This window comes from Monodon monoceros, unplaced genomic scaffold (assembly GCF_005190385.1).
Source record: "Monodon monoceros isolate NGI ecotype Baffin Bay Population unplaced genomic scaffold, NGI_Narwhal_1 Super_Scaffold_18, whole genome shotgun sequence".
Taxonomy (NCBI): domain Eukaryota; kingdom Metazoa; phylum Chordata; class Mammalia; order Artiodactyla; family Monodontidae; genus Monodon; species Monodon monoceros.
The window spans coordinates 160,610,755-160,637,056 of NW_021703774.1; the positions used below are offsets into that span (position 1 = coordinate 160,610,755).

The window sequence follows — 26,302 nt, forward strand, 5'->3', positions numbered from 1 at the left end:
CGCAGGGCCGCCCTTTTCAGCCTTCCGAGCTGGGGCTGACAGTGTGAGGCTGGGGAGCGAGCTGACGGCAGGAAGGGCCGGGGAGGGCGTGGGTGAGGGTTTGGCAGAGGCCTCCCCTTCAGCCTCGCGCGGGTTTGCTGCACCCAACTAACTACCCACCCCCGGTGCCACGACAGCGCTGCTCCGCTCCGGGCTTTGAAGTCTTGGGCTGTTTTCAAACCTAAAGTTCCCCCGCTAGGGAGCTTCGCTTCACGGGATGCCCCCCGACCACAACACGCACACACTGCCTCTGATTAGAGATTTCCCCAGAGTTCATCTCCGCTCAGATCGGCAGGTTTAGACAAGTGAGGGTGGTGGCAGGAGACGGGGCCACACCCTCACAGAGCCAGATGGAGGCCAGGGTATGAAAGAGGTTTCTAGTTCTGGACTGGGTGGAGGTAGAGGCTGGTGTCAGGACTCCTGAGAGTCTGGGCCCTTGTTAAAGATACACTGCTGGTCTTGGGGTGGCCCCAGCCCCACCCCACTTCCTCGCAGAAGAGGGCACAGGGTGCAGAGGAAGCAACCAGCCCAACATTGGACCCCCAGCCATCTGTCTGGGGTTGGACATGACACCCCTCATTAGTCCTCCCAGGTCCAGGACTCCGAGAACAGCCCAGGAAGACAACCCTAGCTCCTGGAGGCAAACACAGAGTCCTGCTTTGCCCTGGGGAAGCCACTTCCTTATAGCAACCCACAGGCAAAGACTTCCTCCTCAGAGGATTACTGAAACTCAATGACAAACTTGCTCTGTGACTCAGGGCAGCTTCACCCAACAGAAAGTGCTGTGGGAAGAGATCTTATCTGTCCCCACAGAAAGACAGAGGAGCAGAAGTGGTAGAAATAGACTTGAGGCTGGACCTGCCAAAGTTCCCTCCTTGCTGCTGTTTGGAGAACTTGGCTAAACACCCAGGCTTTGGCTCCAACAAGCCAAAGTGAGGGGTGGAGTACGAGCTGATGGTGATGGAAAGCAATGGTAAACCGAGGAGTCTGTTAAATTTTTATTTTGTAATCAAAATAGGCAATACAAACCAGTTGACATAACAAGGATTCATATAAATAACTGCTTATAAACTTTATGAAGAAAAATACCCGTGAGCATGGTGGCTGGGCTGCCAATACAGGGTGGAGACCAACCAGGCAGCTCTGCCTTTAGGAGGCAGGAGCCCAGAGGCTGAGGGGATGGCTGGGTGGGGCTGCTCTGAATGGAAGGGATAAGTCACTCCATAAATAAAACACAAACTTGTAAAAACACTTATGAAGGAGTCTCATTCAGGCCAGGAGTGAGGTCCAGGATGCTGCCCTGCCAGCCCAAAGCTTAGCAAGAATCTCCCAATGGCTGCCTCTGGACTCCTGAACTACTCAGTGCTCCCCCTTCCCCACACACAGCCTGGCTTGGCCTGGCTCCAGATCTAGAGGAGGCCCGGGGCTGGCCCAACAACCAGATACAAACAACTACGAGATGCTCCCTCAACGAGGAGGCAAGAGAAACCAGAAAGCAGAGGGTCCAAAGGCCCCGGAGAAACAACAAAAAACACTGAAAGTTGTACCTTAAAGCTGACCTGTACTGGGTACTCTGAACTCTCAAGGAGCCCAGAGCAGGAAAGGGAAAGGACCCCCAATCCCAAACACAAGAGAGGCACAAATCAGAAGGCCAAGCACTGGCCCCAGCCCCGGGGGGAAGGGGTGAGCAGCTTGATAGTTGCCCTGCGGTATCCTGGGGGAAAATCCTGCCCAAACCCAGAACCATAGAGGAGTGAGTTTGCACTCAAGGGGGCTACCTGGCCAGCCTGAGAACAAAGGAGAAAGGGCTGTGCTAACCACACGACCAGGGCCCCAAGGGCACAGGGCAACTAGAGTGGGGTCTCCTGTAAACGGGCATGGTAGCACAGATGAAGAAGCCCTGGTTATAATCCCTGGGCTCCCAATTCTAGTTAGTACTTTGCTAAGGAATAGATCACCCTGAGGCATCTATGAGAACAAGAGCCCTGAGGAAGAAGCAGTGGGACTGGGCCTAGGAAAACCCAGAGCCAGCTCAGGTCCCAGGAAGGCTGGCACATGGGGCCTGAGAATTCTTAAATGGCCATTGTTACTGGTACTCAGCCTTTCCTGGCCCCTCTAAGGAACTCTGGGCATCAGCACGACCAAGGTATGGAGTGGGAATGAATGTGGAGCCATCCCAAAGGATGGAGAAAGGAGGTAAGCAGCCTGCTTGCCTTTGACGTCAGCCTGCAACTGGGAACAGTCTGTGAGGACTTCCCAGTCTACCTGCAAAAGTTATTAACTCACCCTCAAAGGGTGAATCAGGATGACAGGACAAATGCAATCCAACAAGGCAAAGCCAGAGTGGGGCAGGGCAAACAAAATTCTCTAATCAGCCCTTGGCCCCAGATGCAGCTCATACCTCCCCTCCATCCCTTCTCTCTGGGAATAGCAGCAGACAGGAGGCAAGAGATTGTCAGGGCAGGACCTGCTGGACCGGGCTCTCAGCAGACCAGATTCTCCCTTGGGGAATACAGCCTGTCCCACCCCCAGCATTCCTCACTGTGTGACACAGTTTTCTCCCATGTCCTGGGCGTATCTGTCTGACATGGTGGTCCTTAAGTCCTCGATGTCACGGCGTAGCTGTTGAACCTCTTCTAGTTTCCTCCTGATCACATCCGGCTTCTGAAAATCTAGCTGAGTCCCTGCGTGCTGTGTAGCTGGGGAGGAGAGCATTTCGAGAGATTATTAGTAAATCACTCAGGAGACACTTTCCTGTGGAAAGCGCAGTATGGATATGCAGTGCCATAAGGCCTGTGGTCTTGGAACATGGCACTTTTTAAAAAGCACCTAGGAATAATGGGCTGAAATCTTGCTGCCTAAGCGCCACATTTGTGTTTGTCCTTCACCCAGGTACCCCATAAGGATGCTGTTTCCAAAACAGATTTACTGAACGTCTACTTTGCAAAACACATAAGCTCCCAGAGGGTGGTGACCAGGTCTACGGAGCCCAGTTCACACATTACCAGTAATGATGGGAAAGGTGGATAGGGGTGAGAGGAGAATGAAAGCCACTCTCTCCTGGGTCCCAGACTGGCCTGAGGACTCACAGTGAATGCCCAGGAGCAGGGAGAGACTGGGGTCATGACCCTGGGCCCTCTGGGTCACAATGCTACAGACAGCCTGCAGATCTTGAAGGCAACGGGCCAACTCCTGATGCAGCTCAAATGCCAGCTGGGCCGTGTCTGATGAAGATGGGGACCCTGATTGGGCCTCGCGCAGGTGTTCTTGGAGCGTCAGATTCTTCTCAATGAGGTCCTGGTTCTGTACTGAAAGCTGAGCAGACAGAGAAGCGAGCACATTAACCCAGGCCCAGGGAAAAGCAGAGTATCTGTGCATGAGTGTGGATATATGTATATATGTGTGTGGAGGGGAAGCTATGAGTCAAAGGCGATGTCCCCCCTCCTTGTACTCCCCTCTTCCCCCTCAATATCAGGCCTAGTTTCTCCTGCAGGTAGGTTGGGCCCACAGGGCTGCAGCATTGGAGGGGAAACTGCACCCCACCAGACTGAGTCAGCAGCTTCCAGGTTTCTGTTCAGGAACCAGAGAAGATACTCCCGCCCCTCGGAACTCTATCTGAAGCCAGTCCCTCAGCCAACTCTGTTAGCCAGGCTATCAGAGAAGGTTTAACGTGAACTGTGAAATCTGAGGAGACACTGGTTTCAATCTCTCCCTGCCACCCTGACAAAAGTGGCCACCAGCCAGCCGGATCAGAGTGTGTCAGAGGAATAAAGCAGGCAAGAAAGACAACAAGACAGCTAGTGGCCACTGGGTGGGTAGGGACGAGGGGGGGGCTGAAGAAGCTGGGTACCTGGAGGACATAGTGCTGAAATGTGTCCTGCCTTTTCAATCCTTCACCTCAGTGGAGTCAGGCTTCACTACAGAGACCAGCTATTCACGTCTATCTGTGTCTCTTTCCCTCTCTTTCCCAGAACAGCTTAATGCACACTCCTTCCCTTCCTACCTCTATTCTGTTTTAAAGACACTGAATAGACTTTCTCCTCCAGTCCCCACCCTTCACCCACACTGGGCCATGTGACAATCCTAGTTCTGGGAGACTCCTTCCTCAGCACTTGGACAGTGACCTTGGCCGCCCCCTGCCGACAACTCTGTTTACTCCATGAGGATCACCATACCTTCAATCTTCTTGAACCCTTCATCCCCAACCCCACAAACCTGTGGCTGTGGGAATACAAAATAAGAGAGAGTGATCGTCCATATCCAAAAAGCATTCCTGGGTAATTATGGCCACTCAAAGGCTTAGGACCTTTAATATAAAGGATGATGCAATGTCCCTTCTTACTCCTCTGCCAAAAAAGAGCAGGGACCTCCCAAATGTGGGGGCTCCTGTGGGAGAAGGGATCGGGAGGATACAGAGAAATCAGGTTTGTAAAGACAGTACCGAGAGGCCTAGCTGTTGCTGCTCACCTCTTTCACAGCTGTGCGCAGCTGCTGCAGGGCTGTCTCCCTCCTTTGGGCCTCCTCTTTCAGGGCCTGGCTTGTTCCTTCTTCTTGAGCCACTTCCTGCTCTAGGCTCTGCATCCCATGGCAAGGAGGGTGGGAGAACACATCAGGGGTAACAAGTCTACTTCAGACCATATCGCCTCTGGTCTGGACTATATACATAGTAAAGCTCCACCCTGCCCACACACTGCTGCTAAGAGATTATTTTACAACAGCCCTGATCTGTGACTTCGCATCAAAACCCTTCTCTAGCCCTTGACCATGTAGCAATAGAGGCCAGCTCCTCAGCAGGGCATTCTAGGCCAGTCTGGCCCTTACTTACTTTTCTATCCTTATCTCTTTCTACCCTCCACACAGCCTCTACTCCAGTCACACTGAACGACTAACTGGCCTTCATCCCCAAAGGTTTACAGTTCCAATACTGTTGCTCACTCCTCTTTCCCCTTTGCCCAGAATGCCCCTCTGCTCTGCCAGAACCTTCCTTAATCTGCAAATTAGATCCAATTAATCCTAATATTGCCCTGCTACTCATATACCTCCATCATGGCTCATGAGTACATTTGTTGGCTGTGCACATGATTCCTCCCTCCACTAGACCATAACTTCCTTGAGGGCAAGGAACGTCCATTGAGTTGAGTTCAATTATTTATCGAGCAATTACTGTTGACAGGCACTGGGGATACTAAAAAGAATACCAAACAATCCCTGTCTTTGAGGAGCTCACAGCCAAATGCCCTTGACAATATTGTATATTAAATGTTTTTGACAGAGATGAGAAGGGGTAGAGAGAGCACTCTCTCGGGCACCTAATCTAGTTATAATGCGTGCGTGCGTGCGTTTGTGTGTAGGGGTAGTCAGGGTCAAGAGAGGGAGGTATTTATATTTGTTATCTTCTGCCTCTCATTCTGGTTCATTCCAATTTCCCCCCAGTTTTGAAACTGACTTGAACAAATAAAGTATAAATAATATTTCTGAACTTTTCCATTTTGCATTAATAAAAAATTTAGCAGCCAAGGAAAACGTCTCACCACTATGAAACACCCAAGGTGACCATTTTGAATCCACCTAATTTCACCAAAGTCTCATCATGGGTAAATATACTATTTTAAATGCTGTGGAACCTCAGAGTTCCAAGAAACATACTTTGAGATCCACTAAAAACTACTAAAATCCTGGGATTTTAAATGGATGTAGGGAATTCCCCGGCAGTCCATTGGTAGGACTCTTCACTTTCACTGCCGAGGGCCTGGGTTCAATCCCTGATCGGGGAACTAAGATCCCGCAAGCCGAGCAGCGCAGCTGATCATCATCATAATAATAAATGGATGTAAACACTCACTAGGCTTGACTATCTCCTTACAGGACTTGAAGTATGTGAACTAAATAGACCCACATAATGGCAAGGGTAGGACTGCAGCTTTCAGTTCTTCCTCAGTGGACGTGCATCTCTCCTGTTTGGTGTGAAAACCTCTATTAGAGTCCAAAGAGAATCTGTACCTAGGATTTCTTGGAGAACCCAATTAAGGACACTCCTACTCTGGCCCAAAATAGAAACCAGGAGTTGTCTTTGATTTTTCCTTATTCTTCAACCTCCTACATTCTATCAGTCACTGATTCCTCTCAATTTTACCTCCTAAAATTCATTTAAATTTGTCCCCTCACAACTCCATCTTGCAATGCTGCCTTATGCATCATCCTTCATCATCTCTCACTAGGATTTCTGCTACAGTCCACTGGCCTCCAGCCTTGTAACTCTCCAAGTACCAATATTCTTCCACACTCAAGCCTAAGTTGCAAACCTGACCACATCACGCCCCAATTAAATACTACAGTAGATTCCCATCACCTACCTAAAGAACAAAAGCTAACTGAGTTGAACAGTCCCAGCCCTCCCATAGCCCAGTTCTCCATTTACCGCCTTACTTCAACAATACCAAACTGCTTGCAGCTCCATGTGCAAACCCTGCTGTTTCATGCCTTCATGTTCCTACCCATGCTGTTCCTTCTATCAGGAAATACCATCCTATCCTGTGCCTCCTCATCGACTGGCTAACCCTTCCTCCTCCTTCAAGAAGGCTCACGAGGGCTTCCCTGGTGGCGCAGTGGTTAAGAATCCACCTGCCAATGCAGGGGACATGGGTTCAAGCCATGGGCCGGGAAGATCCCACATGCCGCTGAGCAACTAAGTCCGTGCGCCACAACTACTGAGCCTGCGCTCCAGAGCCCGCGAGCCACAACGACTGTGCCCACGTGCCACAATTACTAAGCCCGTGTGCTGCAACTACTGAAGCCCGCGTGCCTAGAGCCTGTGCTCTGCAACAAGAGAAGTCACTGCAATGAGAAGCCTGCACACTGCAACGAAGAGTAGCCCCCGCTTGCCCCAAGTAGAGAAAGCCCGTGTGCAGCAACGAAGACCCAATGCAACCAAAAATTAATTACTTAATTAAAAAAAAAAAAGAAGGCTCATGATCTCCAGAAACCCTTCCTTGACCTCCCTACTTCCACTGACTCTTCTATGCTCCCCCAGGATAATATGGATGCTCTAACAGTACTGTGCTAAATCCCTTCCCAACAAGAATGTAGGCTAAAAGCACTGACTGGGTCTCATTCTTGTGCTCCTAACACCGAGTAAATTGCATGGCAGAGAATAGTGTTGGTTGAATTCTAGAAATTCCATCATTAAGTCCCGCCCACCATGTCCCAAGGACTCCAGCTCACCTGTACTTGTGAACGCAACTGATCAATCTTCTGCTGTTGCTTCTCCACAATCTGAAAGGCAGAGTTATCGAGGAAGGCTGTAAGCACATGCTGATAGGGAGGTCAGAGGGCAAGAGGCTGTACTAGGATCTGTGGTCTGGCTCTTAGTCCAACTGGCTACAGCCAGTCAACAGTGAGAACAGAGTGAAGACAAGTTAGCTCTACCTACAGAAAAATAACCCAGACTCCCTATCCTGGCTAACTAGCTTCACACTCCTGTGCTCTAGTCACAAAGAGACTTAAACAAAGAGGAATGTAGTGTGGACCTATGACCACCATGGGGAAGTCAGGTGGAGAGAGACACCCTCACCCTGATGATTGTAGGCCAGTAGAATCAACTTCATATACAGCCAGTGTATATTCTGGTTCTTTGGTAAAGGACATGACTGAAAATTCAGTTTAATGAAGCTTGTCCTATCCAGGGCTATGACAGTTATCATTACTTATAGCTTTGGTCACACTGACTGTTCGAGGAGAGAACCTAAACAGGCCTAGTTTCCTGTCCTTTGAGACCTCAGGTACTCTCTGAACCATTTCTGGGTCTTCTTTTTTGCTGACCTTCAACCAGTCTCACTGCTAGGCCCCGAGCTCCTTCTTCTCTGCTGAATTAGAGCCCCCTCACTGGGTAGAACTTTGCCCAATGCAAGAGGTTCTGAATAGGGCCTGAGCCATGAATGAAGTGCACCAAGCTTCAGTGTACTATTTTGGAGCATATAAATTTGGATGTTCAGAGGCATGTCCTTCCCTAACGTTGCTTGCCAGTCATAAGGATGAATATCTAAAATGTAAATTTATTATGCAGGGATGACTTCTCAGAAAGAGAGAAAAACTCTGGGCAGCAGATCCTAGAGGGTTCAGGGTCAGAAATTCATGGTTCCCTACCAATACCCAATCTTTTCTTTCCTAAGCCTACCCCGTTACAGCCTGGACACCCTCAGTCACCTTTCGAAGGGAATCACATTCCTTCTGCCAGGACTCCATTTCCACTTGGGGACCTTCTCCCCATTGAGCTGTATCTTCTCCACTGGCCGCCTCCACACACTGCTTATCTTGCAGGCTGAAAAACAGTGGCCTCTTAAAGAACTCTGAAGTTAGAGGGATGTGGCTTTGGTTCCTGATTCCGCTATTTACTGTATGTTTTGGGGCAAGACATTTACACCCTTCCAAGCCATAGGTGGGGATAATGTCTTAGGTCTGTATAACGTAGGGAGTGCCACACAGAAGCTGCTTGCTCAATCTATGCTAGTTCCATTCCCTAGAGGTCAGCATCTATACAATGTGCTACCAATTCTCTACCTGCCCAAGGTTTTTTTATTCTTTGTTTTGATATTTAGAAGTAAACATTCATCACATGTATTTAAATTATAAAAGTCACACGTATACAATGCAGAAATTTTAGAAAATACCAAAAAAATCTTTTTTCTTTGCACATACAGTCTGGGGCAGACCCAGCTATGTCCCCTAACCTCGCTTCTGACTCCAACCAGTGGTCTCCTCCCATGGATCCCCACAATCACTTTCATCATGGCCCATCTGCTGAAATAAACAACAGGGTCACTGTGGTTGAATATGGGATGAGAAATCCAATCCATCCCATTAGCAGCTGGATTTGGTCCAAGAGGCTGCTGAGACACAGCCACTACATTTTCAGAAACTTCTATTAACATGGAGGAGGCTCCCAAGACACCCTGAGAGTACATTATGGCATCCTGTTTTGTTCTCAGAACCTGCTGTGGCAATCGAGAGCAATCCCTAGGGCTAAGGAGAAGAAACAGATGCTCCTGGTAGGCTTTACCTTGCAAGATTCAAAATGTGGATAACCTCCAGTCCTCAGCACCAGGATCTACTTTTGCAAATATAGAGATACTCATTTTCCAGTTTATGAAGTGCTCCCGTTCATTCAACACATACATATTCAAGGATTATTATCTAGTAGTATTATGCCAGGTACTGGATTGGAGCCTTCCAAAGGATACAGTGACAAATCCCACCCCACTGCACCACTATACCCCCCACATTCCATCTCAAAGACATAGTCCTTGTCCATAAACAGCTTTCCTATTACTTACAATCCAAAGAAAATGAAGCTCAGAGAAGTGAAGTGATTTGCCCAAAGTCACACAGGTAATGAGTGGGGTAGCCAGGACCAGAACATAGCTCTCCACTCCTTTCCTCAACCCCACAGAGGTATTTACCTATGTATAGTGGAGGAGAATTCTGCTTCCCTCTGTCTCAGGCTTTCCAGTTGAACCTCCTTCTCTCTGCAGGCTGCCTGGGTCTCCTCCAGCAAACTCTCCAGCTCAGTCACTCTCTCCTGCAGCTCTGTGCTCTTCAACTCAGAATCCTTAAGCTGAAAGACAGGATTCCATGCTTAGGTCAACAGGCCAAGGAAGACTCTGTCTGGGTATCTCAAAAAATTTGCAGTTCAGTTGTGATATGAGTGTGGACATGACTCCTTTGGGATCTTCCTTTCAGGAAGCCACAAGGTAACTGCATGCAGCAGAAGCTGAGAAAGCCCCCCTGCTTGGCCACTCCCTTCTTGCCCCAGGTATGCCCAGACATTGCTGCTACCTGCTGGCTCTGCTTCTGATGGTCTTCCAAGGTAGGCAGGTCAGCCAGGTAGCGTTCCAAGGTCTCAATACGCTGCTGCTTCTCCCGGTTCTGCTCTGATTCCTTCTGACATTTCTTTTTCAAATTATTGATATGTTTATCACGACCCTTGACCTATTGGGAAGAAATGTCGAGAATCTGTCTCCATTGACTCCTCTACAACCCTAAACATCAACTTTTTTTGAAGTGATGTCTTTGCCCTTAGGGCTATAAATGTTTTCCACTACAATGAATGCAGGAAGCTGATAAAATTTTGCCACTTGAGATTAGGGCATAAAATGCAGAGTTAACACACAAGAGCTTTCTAATCAAGGGCAAGGAAGGGGGGCTCCTTTGGCAGTTTTCAAAAATTGGTAGCTCTACCGTATAATAAGGAATCTGGGACTTCCCTGACAGGCCAGTGGTTAAGACTCTGTACTTCCACTGCAGGGGGCTTGGGTTCAATCCCTGGATCCCTGGTTGGAAAAATTCCACATGCTGCACAGTGCAGCCAAAAAAAATTTGTCTGGTCTTTGTCCAGCTTCCTGGGAGGTAACTTCTAAACTCTTAGAATATCCCAAATAATAGAAAAGGAGTATCTTTGTTTTTCTTAGTGGACCAGAGCCCACCATAAATGCATTTATGCTAATGAGATGACCCAGAATGCAGACTGGTCACTATAAAGACCGATGGAGTTGAGCCCAACTCCCTGTGAAGAGGGGACAAGGACAGGAGATTGAGTTCAATCATGCCTACATAATAAAACCCCAATTAAAAATTCTGGACACCGAAGCTCAGTGGAGCTTCCTGGCTGGTGAACACATGGATGTGCTAGGAGGATGACATGCTCTGATTCCGAGGGAGAAAAGGTATAGAAGCCCTGCTTTGAGGACTTTCCCAGACCTCATCCTATTTGTCTCTTTATTTGGCTTGTCCTGATTTGTATTTTTATAACAAAACTGTAATTCTAAGTAATCCTGAGTTCTGAGTTGCTCTGGTGAATTACTGAACCTGAAGGGGTCATGGGAACCCCTGGATTTATAGCCAGTTGGTCAGAAGTATATAGGCAGTCTAGGGAACCCAAAACTTGCAGCTGGCATCAGAAGTAACAAATAAGCATAGTCTTTTGGGGGACCATGCCCTTAAACCTGTGGAATCTGATGCTAACTCTAAGTGGTCTGCATCAGAACTGAACTGCAAAAGTAAATATAACTGTATATACAGTAGACATACAGCCGGTCTGTTCTGTTCTGTTGAGATAGGTAATGCATTATTCCCTAAGCACCACATAGGATATAAAGCTAAGCAATCATCTGGAAGGGCTAATGAGACTCTAAACTCCTTGAGAGGAGGGGCTGTGTCCATTTTGCTTACTATCATATCCCCAACACACAGCACAATGCTTGGCACTGAGCAGGCAATCAATTAAGATTTGTTGAATGGGGCTTCCCTCGTGGCGCAGTAGTTAAGAATCCGCCTGCCAATGCAGGGGACACGGGTTCGAGCCCTGGTCTGGGAAGATCTCACATGCCGTGGAGCAACTACGCCCATGTGCCACAACTACTGAGCCCGCGTGCCACAACTACTGAAGCCCACACGCCTAGAGCCCATGCTCTGCAACAAAAAAAGCCACTGCAATGAGAAGCCCGTGTACTGCAACGAAGAGTAGCCCCCCTTTCACCGCAACTAGAGAAAGCCCACACGCAGCAACGAAGACCCAACACAGCCAAAAATTAATAAATTAAAAAAAAAAAGATTTGTTGAATGGAAACTTTTTCTTCACTATTATGGCTTTTTCTTTGGCTCATGAAAAAGGAAGCTGGAGGAAGTAAGAGAAAGCAGAGAAAAGGTAAGGCAGATCTACTGATGCCAAAGAGGCACAGGCCTAATTTAATCCAAAGATAACACAGTACTAAGAGGGATCCCTGAAAATCAGTCAAAACCTTTACCCCAGGTACAATCTTTAAGCTCCATGTGATTCTCCAGATTCTCACATTTTAATATGCATCAGAATCACCTGAGAAGCTTATTAAAAATGCTGATAACCAACTGTGAATTAAAAAAATGGTAGACTGGCCAGAGGTGTTTATCTTTTCTCTCTTCCAAAACATCTAAACAACAGGAGAAAAATAAAGTACTGATTTTTAAAAGTCAAAAGAGGAGACAAAAGTATACAAGATATTTCAACATGTTTTCAGAAGATAAAAGTAAATGGGGGGATAAATGACTTGGAGCAAAGGAGTTATAATCTGCAGTAGGAGTTACAGACAACTTGGAAAACAATGTGCCCTTCACAACCAGCAAGAACCCCTGTACTTGAAGCACCAGATACCTGAGGGAGGTATGTATCAGCCATAGACCTGAAAAATAGGGGGATTCACTAGAAGTCTATATTCAGGTTAGCTGGATACCATTCTCACCCTAGGTTTCCCCAAAAGGAGACTGGAGATTTATTTTCCGGAGAAAGCAACTGAGAGAGTCAAGCTCAGGGATATCAGTCACAGCAGAGAGAGAGAGAGAGAGACAGAGAGTGTGTGAAGCACTGTGTTGAAAATAAGTATAAGTAAAAATCTATGTATAGAACTGTGGGACTTTAAACCTAATCTCCTTCTCAGTGTTGAGAACCCAAAGGCCAAAATCATTCCTGTCCCCAGTCTCCCCACCAGGCAGCAGGCTGAAGATTCTTTCCTAGACAGAGTGAGATGAGACATTTAGATACTGATATTTGAGGGTTCCCAAGTGCAAAGGGCAGACTAAGTCTGATCATCCCACAGGGAAGCCCACCGGGCAACTACCATGAACCCAGAGCTTCCACGCAGCTTTAAAATACTACTGATACGTTGTGGGGTTTTTTTTGTTTTTTTCTTTTCTGGCTGCAGCGCACGGCATGTGAGATCTTAGTTCCCCAATCAGAGATTGAACCTGTACCCCCTGTAGTGGAAGCATGGAGTCTTAAGCACTGGACCGCCAGGGAAGTCCCTAAAATACTACATTCTTAAATATGAGCACTCTTTCATTCAAGGATCACCAAGCCTCTAACATGAAAGACACCAAAATAAAAAGACCTGAAGGAAACAAGAAACAACACTATGAGCAGATGCAGATATCCCAAAAGGTATAATCAATATCATCAGAGAAAAGATATTGCATTCATGAAACAAAAACAGCAAAAAATTCAATAAAAGAATACTATTCAGGGCTTCCCTGGTGGCACAGTGGTTGAGAGTCCTCCTGCCGATGCAGGGGACACGGGTTCGTGCCCCAGTCCGAGAAGATCCCACATGCCGCAGAGCGGCTGGGCCTGTAAGCCATGGCCGCTGAGCCTGCGTGCCGCAACGGGAGAGGCCACAACAGTGAGAGGCCCGCGTACCGCAAAAAAAAAAAAAAAAAAAAAAAATACTATTCAGAAATACAGAGGTATGTATCAGGAGAAAGAAAGAAAAGAGTTGAGGACAGATAATTCTGTGGAGTGGGGCTGGGCACAGAACCACTAATTTTTACTATAAATATCTTGATATTTGATAACATGTTGGTTATTTAACTTAGATACATGTATTATTTTGATTAAAAGTTTCTTTTTTAACAAGCCTCTAAGTCTATGCTGTACCAATGGCACCAACATCACCTGGGAGCTTATTAGAAATGCAGGATCTCAGGGCCCCCTTCCCTCCCACAACTACTGAATCTGTATCTGTATTTTTATCATGATCTCCAAATGATTCTTAAGCACATTAAAGTTTAAGAAACACTGCTTTAGCTGACTTTGATGCAAGTGGTCCAGAACTAAACATTATTAAACTGGTCCCCCAAGAACGTCTGCGTTAGTGCAACCTGTGAACAGAACCAAAAGATTTAGCTCCTTCTATGATAACCAATCTCACCCTAAGCAATTCTAAGAGCACTGGCAAAAATGTTAAAACTCCCAAAATATCTGCATATATGGGATTCTTCACCTACTCTTTAGGTAGAGTGAGGAGAAACCAGGCTGAATGATGTACCACAGGTACATCTTGCCACAGCACAATCTCGTATGACTGCCCAGGCTGATTTTCCACCCAGGCCAGCTGGTAGCCCATCACAACCTGGGACAGTGAGGGATTATATGGCTTTCCCTCTCTGTGGTAGTTTTGTGCAGATGAAGCAGAAAGGAGGGGTTCCATTTCTAACAGACCAATCCTGCATAAGAAGTCAATGTAGGGGGTTTCACCCAATTGGCTCCTCCAGGTTCCAAGAATAGGGGCCAGAAACAGCTTAGGGTCTGGCAGGAGAGGGCTGACTGCCAACTCCTTTGTGAATTAGAAAGCTATAAGCTCCTTAGCTCACCCTTTCTTCCTGTTTCTTCCCCTCCTCTGAATGCTTCTGCAATGCCACTTTGAGTGACTCTCTGATGAGCTGGACTTCAACTTCTGAAGCAGAGAGTTTCTTTTCAAGCTCCATCTTTTCTTTGCTCAAGGCTTCTGTCTTCTGTGCAAACTGTGCACGTAAGAAAGTGTTCTCTCGCTGCAATTCCTGCAGAGAGATTCTCAATATATAACTGTTCATTACCCTGACAGTCCCATACACGTTACTTATACCTAGTATACTTTGTGGTCAAATATCACCTTTCTCTAAGAATTTCTTTAAGCAGTGCTTCTCAAAGTGTGGTCCTAGAACTAACAGCTTCAGCATCACCTGGGAATTTGTTAGAAATGCAAATTCTTAAGCCCAACTCCCAGGCCCAGTGAATCAGAAACTCTGGGGATGGGTCTCAATAATCTGTGTTTTAACAAGCCCTCCAGGTGATTCAGATGCATACTCAAATTTCAGAACCACTGGCTTAAAGCAATACTTGATGAGTTGTAGTATAACAAAGGAATACAGGACACTGTATCAGAAGACCTTGGCTCAAGGCCTGGTTCTCCTCCACTCATTCTCTGTATGACTTCAGGCAAATTCTTCCTCCTTCTCGGGCCTCAATTTTCTCATCAGTAAATTAGAGGACCGAACTAGATTTTATCTAACGGCCCTTCTCACACTAACATTCTGATTCTACAAGATGGAACACTATCTTAACAGGACCACTAGGTGGCAAAGCCAGTATAGTACTATAATCTGTCTAACAGACATCACTCAAAAGCCCAAATTACAGAAGAAGCTTGGCCAACTTCTTTTAGGGCTACTGACCTAAGTGACAGCATGGTTTCCTTCAGTTGCTCCTAGACATGGAAGAATAAAAGTGGGAATGGCTCTAAATCCTGCATTACCTCTGCTTCCCCCTCCATTTGGCCAGGGCTGGTATATTAAGACTTCTCAAAGCATCACTCAGTTCTAGGGTCTTACTACGTACCTTGCTCTGCCTTCCTTTTCTCCCAAGTATGTCCTGATACCAAGGCACCTGGACTTCCACTTGATCTACCCTCAAGCCTTTTCTGCCCCCACAAGGGCAGAACAGGAGATGCTTTATAATTAAGATGTTTACTCTTTGAGGGCAGGGACACCTTATATCACTTGGTTCATTTTCTATCTCCTGGATGCCTAACAGTGCCAAGCACAGGGAAGATACTGGGTTATGACAAGCAGAATGCCATCCTGGCTGCCAAGGCTTACCTGCAGCCTCAGCAAGCAGACATCCCCAAAGGGGGCAGGGCGGCCCAAAAGAGCACTGTGGACTTGTAGTTCGCTCTCTCGCACTTTCTGCTCCAGCTGAGAGATATGTTTCCTCTGCCTGCAAAAGCCGGAATAGAATGAGGTCCAGGGTCCTGACACAAATCCACTTGCAATATGAGCCCCCACTTTCCTTAGGTACAAACCACACTTTGTAAGCAAAGACCTTGGATTCTGGTCAGTGCTGTTTCCTGAAGGAGGAAGAGCAAATGAGAAAACTGACAGGGGAAATGAAGAAAGATCAGCTGCGAAGAGTCAGCTGCCTCCTTTAGGCACTCCCCACAGCCCCTGCAGAGATATGCAACTGGCCTATCACATTACTCACATACTGGACTAGGCTGCTTACTGACCTAGCTCTACCATGAGGCAAGGCAGGGTCCTAAACAGAGGAAGATGCACTGCCCTTGGGAAGACCTCCTTAGTGGGGGCTGGGACAGCAGAGGCTAGCCCTATGACACCCCTTGCCCCCTTACTTGTCAATAAGGAGCTCCTTTTCCTTCAGAAGGTTTTCATTACTGTTCAAGATGCTGATCCACTGTGCTGGGTCTAATGTGGGCAATGAAGGAGAAAAAGCAGCAGGATGGTGGCAGATGGCTCCATTCTGAAGCTGAAAGACAAGCAGGCCCAGAGCAGCTTAATCTTGACCTATAGGCACCTGAAAACACCTGAGCTACAGCTGGGTCTGCAGTCAAGGCTTACTTTGGCTCAGTCTGAGAAGGCCCACTGTTTATGAAATAATTTTAGCTCTGATGTATGACTGGAAAGAACCTGCTAGGGAGACTTCTGCCAGCTGGACACTCCCTGCTCAGAAAGGCTCCAGTTTCTAAGAAAAGGTCAGTTGTCTTTCATTATCTGGCAACAGAAGCTAAACAGGAGCTAAGATGTCCTCACCAACCAGGAAAGGAGAATGTATCCTGCTTCCTTTCTTCCCATTCTTAAGCAGCACAAGGACTTTTTTTTTTTTTTTAAACCCAAAAGTGTTATAGTGGAAAGAACCTGGGATTCAAAGATAGTTTTTGAACCCTAGAACTCTGCCACTCACCAGCTCTGTGACCCTGGACAGATTACTTATTCTAAGAAACTGGTAAATCTCTACATTTACCTCATCAGAGTGCTATAAGGATTAAATAAGATTCTGTATGTTAAAGTACCTAGCCTAGTGACTGGTACATAAATACATACACACACAGTCAGTGTTGGTGTCCTAACTCTGGGTTTCCCTTTATAACCCTCTGCTTTGGAGAAACTATCTGGTGTTTAATTAGACCACCAACAGATTTGATGACATTCACAAGACTTCATTTCCTAACTACAAACATCTTTCCTCCTTTTTACAAATGCTTTCTTTGGAGTCAAAACTTATAGGACAAAACCTATACAGTTCTATGATCAGCACAGAAACTGCAAAATCCAAGGGAAGAAGGGTCTCTACCTGCATTTGTTCCATCTGTAAACGGATCAAATCCAGCTGCTGCTGACAAGTGCTGAGCTCACAAGATCGCTCACGGGGATGCCAAGGGTCAGGATTCAGTTGCCACACCTGAGAAGGTAGAGGCTTGGCGAGCCCAGGAGCAGGCTGGAGTCCCAAAGGAAGAACCCCGCTGCCACTAGGGTGTGGTCCATTCTGCTCACATACCGCCCCACTGCCTGGTGCCTTCTTGGTCTCAGGCAACACTCTGTATAACTCCTTGTTTGTGTCGGTTCTTGGGTTGTGGAAGGAGGCTCGGTAGTGGGGATCTGAATAAAGCGTCTCCATCACTGCCGACTGATTGAGGGTAGACTCCATATTTGGAATATCAAACTTCCTTGCCTCTTCTTCTCTTTCATGGCCCACTGCTGGAAACCAGGACTGCTCAACTCCATTCTCTCCAGCAGCACCACAAAGATACATGAAATCTCTAGATAGGCCTGGAGAACGTTTCATTGCACCGAGGTCTCCATTTCTTGTCATCCCCACACTTTCAGTCAACCCTGACAAAGGAAGTTTGGAAGAAGAGGGTCCGGCAGGAGAATTTGGCTTGGCAGGAGAGGTCCCCAAAGTAGAAGGCATCACATGGGCTGTTGGAATGGTTACGTGGCTTTTGATGGGCTGGAAAGAAGGACTGCTACTTGAGCTGCAAAAATCTGCGGAGAGAACAGTCTTCTGTAAGTCAAAATAGAGGCAGCAAGCTTTCTTGACTTTGGCTGCTATGCCAGACATTCTCTGCTTGTCCTAAGACCACGCAGAAAGGGCACTGTCATCACAAGTATCAGGCAAAAAACACAGCAGCCTAAACAGGAGATGTGTGTTCTAGGACCTCAAATGCCATTCACAAGGCAAACCAACAAAAGGCAACACTGGCTTCACTTTTAACTTATACTCTGTCCTTTGTATTTGAATAAAAAATCCTGCCAGTCAACAAAGCTGAAAATGGAACTTAAAAAAAAAAATCACTTACTTAAGGGAAATGGATTAGATTCTACTCTTCTAAGAGCTGGGTAACTCTAAGCTATAATCCAATCTAATAAAAATGTCTTTTCCAAGGGCTGCCAGAATCCTCTGTGATCTCCAAAAGCTCCCCTGTGAAGGTGAGCAATGAATCTAAACTATCCGAAAAATAAGGCGAACTGGATAGTGCTGCTTTGTATCTAGGGCAGGGAGCACAGCATCTGAATCAGGATTCTGTTCTCTCTCCCACACACCAGACCTGACTGCCAGGATATGTGAAGTTATTCTTAGTAACTCTCAGGTTTCATTCTAGCACAGTGAGCACTCTCAAGTGGTAAACAGTGAAATCCTCTTTTTTATATTTTGCCTTTTATTTACCCACTTGTTTGTATACAACTGTGATTTTTCACTTTCCTTCAGACTGGACTTATGTTTCCTTTAGCTCCTGCCTAGTCTTGGGAAACAACTCGCTGATTGGCCCTGCTGTAGAAGGTTCACATTTCTACATATTTCCAACTTTCAAGTGCTACTCTGAAGAGGACTACAAGGTCACAGAATTAACACAGGACAGTGGGCTGCAAGTGAAGAACAATATAGGAATATGAGGAAACACACACGTTACCTTCAGCAGGCAGAAAACTGAGTGAGGGGGACAAGGAATATAAACGTCTTCCTTTTTCAGCTATGTCTAGTATTCTTTTCCAAACTAAGCATGTCTACCACGGAGAAGAGTAGACCTCCGATTTGTTTCTTTTCATTTTCCATCAACCAACACAGAACACACTCAGCTAATGAGGACAGACACTAACCTTTTCCAGAATTATATGAGTATAGATCACCTATCATCTTCTCATATGGGTTTGTAAGCAGCTCTTTAAAAACACAGGCAAGAGCTTCCCTGGTGGCGCAGTGGCTGAGAGTCTGCCTGCCGATGCAGGGGACACAGGTTCGTGCCCCGGTCCGGGAGGATCCCACACGCCGCGGAGCGGGTGGGCCCGTGAGCCATGGCTGCTGAGCCTGCGCATCCGGAGCCTGTGCTCCGCGACAGGAGAGGCCCGCGTACCGCAAAAAAAAAAAAAAAAAAAAAAAAATAGACAGGCAAGCCAAATTATCCCTTATAATATATGCATAGTCTCTAATTTCCTCTACTCAGATGATCGTGGGATATATAAAATGCCATACTAAGAACAAACAAGAAACAAAACAACCAGTAATTTTTGATGACATGCATCAGTTTCTCAGGACCAAGAAAGGACATTTCAGAGTCAAAGGACACAGTTTTTGATGTCCCAAAACTTAAATACAGAACTAGTCGACAGGGTTAAGGTAGACTGGTGGTGATGAAGACTTCTAAGACTAGTAAGGTCTCTATTTGAAATCTTCCATAATGGCACCATAATATCCACTCTCACCAAGTGTCCCCACTCCCAAAATATAATTATGGAACAGAGGACAGTAAGACTGTGGTTGTGAGGGCTGCTACTATGCTGAACTCAGCAACACCTCCTTCCATTCTCCATCCACAGCACCACTCTCTCTAAAGACTCACCAAATTGTTTTGAGCCCATAATGCCTAGCAGTAATGGCAAAAACAAAGCCAAGAAGAAAGGTACCAGCTACCCAAGAGAATATAGTTTTTCTAATTTTCTGGTGAGTGTGGTCCACCTACGGATGATGAAGTGAGGCCTTTGGCAGCATTTGTCACTTATCTACTGGGTTTATCTATTTATATTAAGGAAACTGTAATCCTCAGAAAGTGCTATAAAATGTCAAGTTACATCACACTTGCTAAGTCTGGTTTGTGTTTTAGAGCATTCTGAAACGAAATGGCAACACATTTTCAAAAGGGTCACTATCATCTACGATTTTCAAAGGCTTTCCAAATTTAGTGTATGGGATACATAATTTTTATGAGAAGTTTACAATTCCCCAAATCACTGGGTTTTTGCCAATTCAAGGATATATTTCTAAATCTCTCCTTTCCTCAAACACACTCCCTGCCCCTCAACCCCCATCCCCGCCAAAAGAAATTTGTTCTTTCTAGCAACCTCCCTTTCTTGGTAAGGGGTAGACTTAGCTATTGCTAAATTTTGATCACTTCTGCCTACATCACTTACTGGTTTATGAAGTATGGTAGTCTGAATTAAGCCAGTGACAATTTCAGTCTTTATCAAAAAACTGAAAGCTTTCTGAGCTCTCCAGTACCCACCTCTATCCTGTCCCTTGAGAATCTTCAAGGTAAAACACCTTAGAGAAGGGTAGAATCAAAAGCCTAAATGGGGAATTCCCTGGTGGTCTAGTGGCTAGGACTTTGCACTTTCACTACCGTGGACTGGGTTCAATCCCTGGTCAGGGAACTAAGATCCCACAAGCTGCACAGTGAAGCCAGAAAAAAAATAAACCCCTAAATGTCCATTGACAAATGAATGGATAAAGAAGATGTGGTACCTATACACAATGGATTATTACTCATCCATAAAAAGAATGCAATAATGCCATTTGCAGCAACATGGATGGACCTAGAGATTATATATAATACTAAGCGAAGTAAGTCAGACAGAGAAAGACAAATATCACGTGATATCACTTATATGTGGAATCTAAAAAAATGTTACAAGTGAACTTATTTACGAAACAGAAAACAGACTCACAGACTTAGAAAACAAACTTATGGTTACCAAAAGGGAAAGGTGTGATGGGGAAGGGAAATTAGGAGTTTGGCATTAACATATACACACTACTATAGATAATTAATGGGCTTCCCTGGTGGCACAGTGGTTGAGAGTCCGCCTGCCGATGCAGGGGACGCGAGTTCGTGTCCCGGTCCGGGAAGATCCCACATGCCACGGAGCGGCTGGGCCCGTAAGCCATGGCCGCTGAGCCTGCGCGTCCGGAGCCTGTGCTCCGCAACGGGAGAGGCCACAACAGTGAGAGGCCCGCGTACCACAAAAAAAAAAAAAAAAAAAGATAATAAGAACCTACTATATAGCACAGGGAACCCTACTCAATATTCTGTAATAACCTAAATGGGAAAGAATTTGAAAAAGAATAGATATATGTAAAACTGAATCACTTTGCTGTACACCTGAAACTAACAGTAAATCAAATATATTCCAATATAAAAAAATTTTAAAAAAAAGAAAAAAAAACCCAACGAACTATATTTTATACCAGTCATAGGCGTTCTTGTCAACTGCACTCCAAATAAACCAAGCTACATTCATGAACAAAGTGAGCAAGAAATAAGATTAAGATAAAGATCATGGTATATATCAAACACGGCAGAAAAGACACCTTACACTCTTTTAAAAGAAACTTCTAGACCGATGGCTTTGGCCACTACGTCAAGGCTACTACAATTTAAAAAGAACACACTACCAGGAATTCCCTGGCGGTCCAGTGGTTAGGACCAGGCACTTTCACTGCCAGGGGCCCAGGTTCAATCCCTGGTTGGGGAACTAAGATCCTGCAAGCCGTGTCACACGGCCAAAAAAAAAAGATGGGCTTCCCTGGTGGTGCAGTGGTTAAGAATCCACCTGCTAACGCAGGGGACACAGGTTCCAGCCCTGGTCTGGGAAGATCCCACATGCCGCAAAGCAACTAAGCCCATGCACCCCAACTACTGAGCCTGTGCTCTAGAACCCACAAGCCACAACTACTGAGCCGGCGTGCCACAACTACTGAAGCCCATGTGCCTAGAGCCCATGCTCCGCAACAAGAGAAGCCACTGCAATGAGAAGCCCACACACCAAGTGAAGAGTAGCCCCCGCTCTCTAGAGAAAGTCCCTGCACAGCAGTGAAGACACAACACAGACAAAAATGAAAATAAATAAATTTATTAAAAAAAAAAAAGAATGGCTTCCCTGGTGGCGCAGTGGTTGAGGGTCTGCCTGCCGATGCAGGGGACGCGGGTTCGTGCCCCGGTCCGGGAGGATTCCACATGCCACGGAGCGGCTGGACCCATGAGCCATGGCCGCTGAACCTGCGCGTCCGGAGCCTGTGCTCCGCAGCGGGAGAGGCCACAGCAGTGAGAGGCCCGCGTACCGTAAAAAAAAAAAAAAAAAAAAAAAATGTACTATGCAATTAATATATATATTTCCCCAAAGGAATAAAAAGCACACATCGAGTCACACACAATCTGTGTAACAATTTGACTGAATGAGATATAGCCAGTCAATTCAATGGGGGGAAAAAATCTAGACCATTGTTTGATTTTTTTAAGTCCTATTATTTAGTCAGAATGAAAAAGGTCCCATGACTGCACATGTAGACAAAACCTTAACAAGTCACAACTACATTGACAGTTAACACTTTTGATTACACAAGTGATGGAAAGAACAATACAGGTGGGAGATCTGAATCTGATAACTAGCTGTGTGACATCAGGCAAGTTACTTAACCCCTCAGGGAATTTTTGCTACTCACCTGCAAAAAACTGGATTAAGTGATTTTTAAAGTTCTGTCTACCTTAAAGTCTATGATTCCATTAACTCAATATTTATTGACACTGGGCCCATATACGCACAGCTGTCAAACTATTAAAATTAAATCCCAGGGACTTCCCTGGTGGTCCAGTGGTTAAGACTCCCCACTTCCACGGCAGGGGGCGTGGGTTCCATCCCTGGTCGGGGAACTAAGATCCCGCATGCCACGTGGTATGGCAAAAAAAAAAAAAAAAAAAATTAAATGCCAGGTGTCCAGGAGTCAGTACTAGTAGTAGATGTAGTTGATATGTTTGTTTTTCTCCTTTTCATTCTTCTTTTATTTTTTCCAAACATTTTTTTTTTAAATGCTTTACTGAGATACAGTTCACATACTGTACAACTTTCACCCACTTGAAACATACAATTCAATGGTTTTTAGTAATTCACAGAATTATGTACTCATCACTACAATCAATTTTAGAACATTTTCATCACCCCCCCAAAGAAACCTTTTTACCCTTTAGCAGTCATGCTGCATTTACTCTAACTTCCCTAGCCTTAGGCAACTACTAAATCTATTTTCTATCTCCCTACAGATTGGCCTATTATGGATATTTCACACAATATGTGGTCTTTCGCGCCTGGCTTTTTTACTTAGCATAGATGTTTTTAAAGTTAATCCAGTTTGTGGGGGGTATTGGTACTTCATTTCTTTTTATGGCTGAATAATATTCTATCATATGGATATACCACATTTTACTCATCTGTTTGTCAACTGATAGACATGGGGTTGTTTCCAATTTTTGGCTATGAAGAATAACACTGCTACGAACATTTGTGTACAAGTTTTTGTGTGGATGTATGCTTTCATCAATTCTCTCGCGTATATATACCTAGACTTGCTGAGTCATAAGGCAACTCCATGTTTAACCTTTTAAGGAACTGCCAAACTGCTTTCCAAAGCAGCTACATTTTACATTCTCACCAGCAATGTACAAAGGTTCCAGTTTCTCTACATTCTCACCAAAGATTGTTATTATCTTTTTGATTATAGCCATCCTAGTGGGTGTGACATCTTATCAGATGCACCAAGTACCAAGGTAATTAGTTTTGTGACTTTAATCAACTCATTTAATCATTTTGAAATTCAGCTCTCTCATTTGTAGATTGGAAATAAAATATTTCATAGAGTTTTTAAAGGTATTAATGAAAAAATGTAGAAAAAAATTTAGCACAGTATGCATCATAAAGTATTTGATAAACAGTAATTAATTATTATCATTAGGTTTTCTGCCCTCCTAGGAACCCACCATCTAAATGAAGAAACAAAATACTCTTGTAAAGTACAGCCTGACAGTTAATACTTAAGTGCAAAAACAAGTGACAGAAAAAAATAAAGATATAAAATTGCAAAAAGGAAGATCAGTAATGGGAGGAAGAAATTGGAAAAGCTTTTTCAGACATGTCATTAAATCATAAGGTAAGATAAGCATAGCTGGGAGGGGCAAGAGGAGATGAGAACAGCACAAAGGGGCCCAGATTAAAGAAGGAAAGAGCTCAAGTAACAACAACAGAAAAAGGTTCTGCACGTAGCATAGTTAAGACAACATACCTGGTGACAGTAAGAAATATGTTTGAATGGGATAGGGCCATATCACAGAATTGGGGACTCTGACCTTTATCCTCCAAGTAAAAGAAACAACTGAGGATTTGCAGGAAAGGGAAACTATGAAATCAGGCTTTTAGAAAGATTAATCTGGTAGGAGAGGGAAAGACCTGATGCCAAGAAACCTATTAGAAAGTTGTTTCAGACAGGACAAACAGTAGAAGTTGAGAGAAAGGGACCGGCTGTGAGGAGCATAGGATAAGAAGAATCAAGAAGACTCCTTGACTGAATGGATTGACTTATGAATACTCTGGAAATGACAATATATGTGGAATACAATTTGAAATTGACAACACATTTTGGTAATCAAATCATTAATCCAAACTTACCCTCCGCAATGTCTGAGCATGATGTGCCAATGGCTGTGTCCCCACTGTCGGCTATACTTGAACAGCGGCTGAAGCGGCTCCGAAAGGCCTCCGAGATAACTGGGGTCTGCCATTCAGTCCCCAGGGAACCACCCCTCTGAATCACATTGGAACCTGAAACAAGTGGCATTTCCCACCTTTAGTGTGAACCTGCTCAGGTAACCCCACAAGACTTTTTAAAAAATCGCTTAAACCTATTAGAGAATAGTGGCACCCCACACCTTTCTTTCTCCTGTGCCTATTTCAGCTACTCTGAATTAGTTAATTTTAGGGAGTTTTTTTTTTTTTTAATAAATTTATTTATTTATGGCTGCATTGAATCTTCGTTGCTGCGCACGGGCTTTTCTCTAGTTGCGGCAAGCAGGGACTACTCTTCACTGCAGTGCGTGGGCTTCTCATTGCAGTGGCTTCTCTTGTTGCAGAGCATGGGCTCTAGGTGCACGGGCTTCCGTAGTTGTGGCAGGCAGGCTCAGTAGTTGTGGCTTGCAGCCTCTAGAGCGCAGGCTCAGTAGTTGTGGCACACGGCCTTAATTGCTCTGCGGCATGTGAGATCTTCCTGGACCAAGGCTCGAACCCGTGTCCCCTGCATTGGCAGGCAGATTCTTAACTACTGTGCCACCAGGGAAGCCTAGTTAATTTTAAATGGAAATAGCATAAGAGGTGAGAATGTTCAAAGACAGAAATAAAAACTACCAAGAATCCAGGGGTACTGGGACAGTAATAGTTAATAGCAGCTCCATTCTTTGCAATCTAGAAGCCACAGCACTTTACAAACATGATCTCATCTACCTACTCACTGAAAAGTATTATAACCCCTATTTGGCAGAGGATAGAGCTGAGATTTGAACCCAGGTTGTTCTGATTCCAATACCCACATTCTTTCCTACAGGATTTCCTACAGGTGCTTTTGGCATTCTGGGCCTGACAATTCTTCAATGTATAGTCTACATATTACAGGATGGTTAAGCATTCCTAGTCCCTCCCCGTCAACTAAATGCCAGCAGCAGCTCTCACTCCATCCCACCATCACTATAAAACCTGAAAACATCCCATATGTTCCCAAATGCTCTGCAAGGTAACAGGCAATCCAGTCCCCTGCTGAAAACCACTGCTTTGACTGCATCAGTGTACCCTTGTGGTTAAGGTAAATCCAGATCAAGATGAGTCTTATAAGTTAATCTGAAGAGTTTGTGGGGCGGGGGCAATGCAAAGAAACTACTGAAGTTTCTGAGCAGATAAGATGAAACAAGACTGATGAGATTTATTTGACTTTATCAGCTTGCTGTTTGAGGGCTGGGAGATACGAAGTGTTCAATAAATACTTGGTTTACTAATATACTAGCAAAGAATTAAATTCAAATTATTTTTTAAAAACCACTGTAATTTTTCTAAACTTTACCTGATGATCCATGTAAACAAACAAACAGGTAATGGTAGCTTCTTATCCATTTAAAGCGTCAGAGTTTGAGCTGAAATCAGAAAATGTGGTTCTACAGACTCTATGGTTTAGCGGGAAGCAAATGATATGTGAATTTAGTGCTTCTCTCATCTCTTTTTTTTTTTGTGGTACGCGAGCCTCTCACTGTTGTGGCCTCTCCCATTGCGGAGCACAGGCTCCGGATGCGCAGGCTCAGCGGCCACGGCTCACGGGCCCAGCCGCTCCGCAGCATGTGGGATCTTCCCAGACCGGGGCACGAACCTGCGTCCCCTGTATCGGCAGGCAGACTCTCAACCACTGCGCCACCAGGGAAGCCCTTCTCCCATCTTTTGAACCTACTTTCTTCTACAGTTGTTCCTTTTTTTTGCTACCCTTACTTCTGCTTTCTACTGAAGACAACCTCACTTTCCCCAAGAACTCCTTTTATTCTTTGGGTCTCAGTGGACT

General features: G+C 45.4%; 1 protein-coding gene across 1 annotated transcript in view; it reads right to left on the reverse strand.

The window, feature by feature from the left end:
• Positions 1–125: 125 nt before the first annotated feature.
• CEP85 (centrosomal protein 85) overlaps positions 126–26,302 on the reverse strand; it is a 34,444-nt gene continuing 8,267 nt past the window's right edge. Inside the window, exons 3-14 of the mRNA XM_029231009.1 lie at positions 24,379–24,531; positions 16,964–17,655; positions 16,005–16,138; positions 15,475–15,592; positions 14,212–14,397; positions 9,871–10,023; positions 9,495–9,649; positions 8,242–8,356; positions 7,261–7,311; positions 4,507–4,614; positions 3,129–3,354; positions 126–2,738 (exon numbers count right to left, since the gene is read on the reverse strand). Of these exons, the coding sequence (XP_029086842.1) occupies positions 2,578–2,738; positions 3,129–3,354; positions 4,507–4,614; positions 7,261–7,311; positions 8,242–8,356; positions 9,495–9,649; positions 9,871–10,023; positions 14,212–14,397; positions 15,475–15,592; positions 16,005–16,138; positions 16,964–17,655; positions 24,379–24,531 (2,252 nt within the window). The 3' untranslated portion in view covers positions 126–2,577. The remainder of the gene's footprint in view (positions 2,739–3,128; positions 3,355–4,506; positions 4,615–7,260; positions 7,312–8,241; positions 8,357–9,494; positions 9,650–9,870; positions 10,024–14,211; positions 14,398–15,474; positions 15,593–16,004; positions 16,139–16,963; positions 17,656–24,378; positions 24,532–26,302) is intronic.